This window comes from Austrofundulus limnaeus, unplaced genomic scaffold (assembly GCF_001266775.1).
Source record: "Austrofundulus limnaeus strain Quisiro unplaced genomic scaffold, Austrofundulus_limnaeus-1.0 Scaffold134, whole genome shotgun sequence".
Taxonomy (NCBI): Eukaryota; Metazoa; Chordata; class Actinopteri; order Cyprinodontiformes; family Rivulidae; genus Austrofundulus; species Austrofundulus limnaeus.
In genome coordinates this window covers 792,291-793,964 of record NW_013952536.1, presented here as the reverse complement: position 1 = coordinate 793,964, position 1,674 = coordinate 792,291, and the positions used below count along the sequence as shown (strand labels likewise).

At 38.6% G+C, this 1,674-nt stretch overlaps 1 protein-coding gene across 10 annotated transcripts in view; it reads right to left on the bottom strand.

Annotated features, from left to right (window-relative positions):
- Window positions 1-1,674, bottom strand: part of LOC106522672 (neural cell adhesion molecule L1-like protein) — a gene marked incomplete at its 3' end in the record, with an annotated part of 68,941 nt that overhangs the window by 20,795 nt on the left and 46,472 nt on the right. For 7 of the 10 annotated variants that reach the window (XM_014015786.1, XM_014015785.1, XM_014015789.1 and 4 more), the window contains 3 exon segments: window positions 360-395; window positions 591-813; window positions 925-995. In XM_014015786.1, the coding sequence (XP_013871240.1) occupies window positions 360-395; window positions 591-813; window positions 925-995 (330 nt within the window). 10 annotated transcript variants of the gene reach the window in all.

Sequence of the window (1,674 nt, the reverse complement as noted above, 5' to 3'; positions counted from 1 at the left end):
TATATATATATTTCCAACACTCAAGCGACTCCAGCTAATTTTCTAATTAAAGCTACACAACTCTAAGTATCGATGTAAACTCAGAAGCAAAGCAGATAAAAGAAATAAAGCAGTAGAGCTTATAGGCCTAAAGCACACGCTGAGTTGTGATCTATAAGATTTCCAACAGCTTCTGACTCAAGGGCGGAAATTTGACATCTCTCCTATACAAAGGTTATCTGACACCTGCTAAATTTAACAGTGCGGTTTATTTTTATTTCTCTTCAGGAGGGTCAGAGGGGAGGAAGAGTCGCTTCTGCACACCTGAACAGGGTTAAAACCTTGGGTGTAAAAAGAAAGAAAAAAGAAAAGAACTTAACCTGACACATTTTCCCGCAGACAATGCCAAAAGACAACTGAGGAAGCAGTCAGGAAAATTAGCACAAGAAATTTAAAGTGAGGAGAAAAGAGAAAAAGAAAAACAACAACCAGATGTGGCAGACAGGCTTCAGGGTAGGTTGTTTAGGAAATTTTAATCAAGCTGCAAATGAAGATGTCAACCACTAAAATTAGAAATAATTACATCAAGGATGTAATTTCATACAACTCACCATCTTCTCCAGAGTAACCTGTGACAGTTTTAGGTTCTGGACCTGAGCCAAAGCTGTTCCGGCTCTGGACTTTGATCTCGTAGGGGATGAAGGTGGGGGTGTCCTTTACGACAAAAGAAGGTCTCTGGACCAGGTGGACCTTCCAGTCATCTTGTACCCCCAGTTTTCTGTAGCTCACGTTGTACTCAAGGCCTGGGCCATTGAACTCAGTCGGTGAGAGTGGCTACAGACAAAGTGTTCGTTTGACTTAGAAATGACCTCAGAGAATTAAGAAACATTTAGTTTAAGATCCTGAATATGCTCTTTGTTAAAAATACATGAATATAATTCTTACATCCCAGCTGATGTCCATTTGATGGGGAAGGTGGCCTTGAATTCTGATATTTTCTGGGTTTTTGTCAGGAGCTAATAAATAAATAATCAAAACACACATTTTAGAGAGAGGATTTAAAAACGTGTTTTTAATCTTCTGACCCACAAAATAATGTAAAGCGTAATATGTTGTATGTAGCCCCGGAAACACAGTGCCTAACTCTGGGATGGGCTGGGAGCCCATCGGCCCATGGCTTTCGCCCATCACGCCAATGCAGTTCTTTGAATCTAAAAGCTGCTTTGGAGGATTTTTAAAGCAAAAAATACTTTTTCTTTTTTTCACCTTTTTTTTTCTTTTTGGTGGGGGTTAGACCAGTGGTTCCCAAACTTTTCAGCAGCAGAGACCTGTACCCCAGGCTATGATTGGTTGATATGCATTGTTTTCACGTCAAATAAACAAGAGTATTATTTATTACACTATTTTTAATCCATTTTAAGTACACCAAAGTTATTCGTTTGTAACAACATAGGTAAAAAAATGTTAGTTTTCATTTTTGTGTAATTAATTCAGAAAATATTTTCAGATCCCCACCTTGATGTATCAGGACCCCAGTGCGGGTCCTGATCCCAGCTTTGGGAACAACTGGGTTAGACTGTATCTGTTCTTATCTGTTCACAGAATTTCAAGGCAAACCTATACGTTTGGTCTATTTAGAGAGGCTGTCTGCCATGAAGTATTTTCATATACTGTATTTATTCATGTGTAATATTA